Below are 3030 nucleotides of genomic sequence, written 5' to 3'. Positions count from 1 at the left end.
GAAGAGCGTGACCCCCAATGGTAGCCTGTAAGGAGTCCTCCACACCTCCAAGGGAATTGCAGTTCCAGAGCAGAGATTTTAGGGCATTTCACCCCAAGCAATTCAAGGAAGGAAGAGTCAGGACACTCTCTGATTTTAAATGCATTCCACATACACAGCTTTGGAAACTGGGGCCCTTTCATGGGAGTCGTTGATTGCCAGATTTCTCCAAATGAGGTACAGACAAAACTTGTCACTTCATTTTATTTTTTGTGTCTCAGTAAAAAAATAGGGAATAGTTTTAGAACAGTGTTTTGTTGTTCAGCCTTCTCAAAAGCTTCTCAGCTTTGGGGTTTCATTTTGTTTGGTTTGTTTTGTTGTACCTCTTTGTATTTTTCTTTTTTATCACCAGTTTCGAATGGTGTCTTTTGGGATTGCTTAAAAGTAGAAATGGTCAAGTGTTACTTGCCCAGACAACTATCGTGTTGGTGTGCCAGTAGACAGTGTGTTCAAACACAGGTGTTCACACCTCCACCTGTCTGAGCCTTTTGAAATGCCTGTGAGTGTGTTAAGAGCTTTCCTTGGAAAAGGAAAATGCTGACACCCAACAGCCTTAGATAATAAGAAATTTTAAGTTGTTGAAATACAGAGGTTGGCATCTGGGCATCCAGGTTTGAAATTGCTTGGTTGGTAATATTGATAGTAACTCAAAAAACCACAAATCCCATCATCAGAACATGTGGAAGAGGACAAAGATCATAAGCAAAACGGTTAGGGTATAAGGAACAGTGGCAAATGTGCGTGTATAGCCAACACATGATTACCAACTGCTTTCAAAATGACACATGTAGCATACAAATGCAGCTTCAAATGTCTTTAAGTGTTTTCAATAAAAAGGAATCAGTTGCACTTCTAGGGACAGATTTTACCTTGTCCTGTGAGTTTTAGGGCCTTTTTCTTTGTGCCCCATCTCTTCCAAGTTTGACATGTGGAATCTGCATGGATATTTTCCCCTTGCATTGCATTGCAGCAGAGCAGCACTGGACCAGAGCACTGCATGATGAGGCAATGCAGAAGCACTAACTGCCCCTTCGTTTATATTCTGTTGTGGGATACAGAATCTAGAAGTGTTCTTGGCACATTGTTTTGGTTAGTTTGTAAAAATATGACCCATATTTTTCTTTCTTCAAAACCAGGAGTCTGGATTCACTGCTTTCATGCGAACCCTGAGAGAAAGAGACCATGAAAGAGTGGGAAAGAAGAAGGATGAATTGTAGTTTCTGCCTCAAAAGAAGCTTTCCGCTGCACTGTGAATGGTTCCAGGTCTTTTGTTAATGCACCTGAGACTTCACATATTCTCAAGACAGAGACTTTTTTTTATAAACAGCCATGGCCATTTTGTACAATTTTGAAATAAAGTGAAACCACTTGATTTTTAAAAGACAAATAAATTAGAATGTTGCCATAAGGTTTTAAAGAAAACTTGGCATTTTCTCTCGTTTTTGGGAGACTATGCCCACTGACACTCCTATGCAATATTTTTGTAGTCTGTAGTGTGTCTGTAGGTGATGTTGTTTGATAGGGTGATTTATTTTTTTTTTTGAAAAAGTATTGCTGTACATGGAAAAAACAAAGGGAAGGGACATGGGTGTTTCTGTGTGGGTTGTTCTTTGGGGTCTGGGGGGGCGGTTGTTTTGTTTTTTAAACCAGTGAAGGAAAATGGGACTTGTAAGACAGATTTATTCAAATGGAGTTTTACATTCTTCTGAAATAGTTACATGTTCTTCAGTGAGATTTGGGGGAACGATTTCAAGGTGCTCAGGGATAAATAAGGTATCTGAGTTAATGAAGACATTAACATGGACCAGTCCAGATCCATTGATTTCGTTTAAATCTCTTCTCGTCTTTGAATCAGGACTGTTTACATACCTTTATCGAATGTATTGAGTAAATTAAGCCAAGTATCAAAAAACAGCAGAGCATGGGTAAAATTAAAGTAAACCTTTCTTTTTTGGCATCAACTTTGTCAAATGCATCTGTAAGTTATGGTGGAAGTGATTATCTTACAGGGGTATACACTTACCCTAATAGGGTATGCAGTCTCGTTGTCATATTGGGCCATATGAAGTATGTGTTGGAAAGTGTTATGTTCAACTGTTTTGGTAAATGCATAGTGCTTCTGATAATGCAGTAATTATGTACATTTCACGTGTTTACATTTCAAAGGTTTATCTGCAGTTGTATGGGGGATTTTTTCCTTTTTGCTTTTTAAGGAGTTGCGTAAACAATCTCTCTGGCAAAATCATCACTGTAAAACCTGTATTAGCAGCAGCTGAAACCTGTTTCACTCCTGATGCTTAAAAAAACAAAAGGTTGATCTGGAGGTACTTATGTCTTCATAGGAGGGGAGAGGGAGGGCAGGAAGTTGTGATTCACTTTGAACTAAAAATAAATTGTAAAAAAGACAAGTATTTTTATCATTAATCAGCTTTGTTCAGCTTCTTCCCCACTGTGTGAACGACCACAGCTGGTGGTGGTTTAGGAAGTGCCAGCACACATGCAGGATGGGCACCCACCACCCCTTTGCTGGGGACAGCTGGTGACCAGGAGTGCAAGGCACTATGGTGGAGTGCTCGGCAGTGCCTTGGCACTCAGCGGGCGGGTGAAACAGCTTTTTACAGTGAAGAACTGTGCCTGGAGTCTGAAGTCTTCCTCTTTCTCCTCAGTCTGCCTGTCTCGTTTTGTTTTGCTAGTTTGGATCCTCAGTGAAGGCTGTGCTAATGCACAACTCGGTGCTTTGCTGCTCAGGAGGTGAATGGCATCTTACCTCCTTCCTGGGTATTTTTTCCTCATTTTCTCTTGCCCAATTAATGGCATGGTATGTTTGGCACTCGTTAAACTGCTGAAGCCATTAGTGAGTAATCTGGAATACTGGTAGCCTGATTGGCCTTGTATGGTAGCCAACTTGTTAACCATGACATAAATTTGAACAGCGATGGAGCTGTGCCAAGTGTCTTCTCTTATTAGGCACCTGATGAGTCTCTTCACTCA

At 40.5% G+C, this 3030-nt stretch overlaps 1 protein-coding gene across 1 annotated transcript in view; it reads left to right on the top strand.

Annotated features, from left to right (window-relative positions):
* Nucleotides 1–1436, top strand: part of LOC104402184 (protein disulfide-isomerase A5-like) — a 31778-nt gene extending 30342 nt beyond the window's left edge. The window contains exon 6 of the mRNA XM_010009992.1: nt 1176–1436. Within this exon, the coding sequence (XP_010008294.1) occupies nt 1176–1256 (81 nt within the window). The 3' untranslated portion in view covers nt 1257–1436. The remainder of the gene's footprint in view (nt 1–1175) is intronic.
* The last annotated feature ends 1594 nt before the right edge of the window (nt 1437–3030 follow it).

Source organism: Nestor notabilis, unplaced genomic scaffold (genome assembly GCF_000696875.1).
Source record: "Nestor notabilis isolate BGI_N333 unplaced genomic scaffold, ASM69687v1 scaffold19492, whole genome shotgun sequence".
NCBI lineage: Eukaryota > Metazoa > Chordata > Aves > Psittaciformes > Psittacidae > Nestor > Nestor notabilis.
This window is presented reverse-complemented; position numbering and strand designations above follow the sequence as displayed.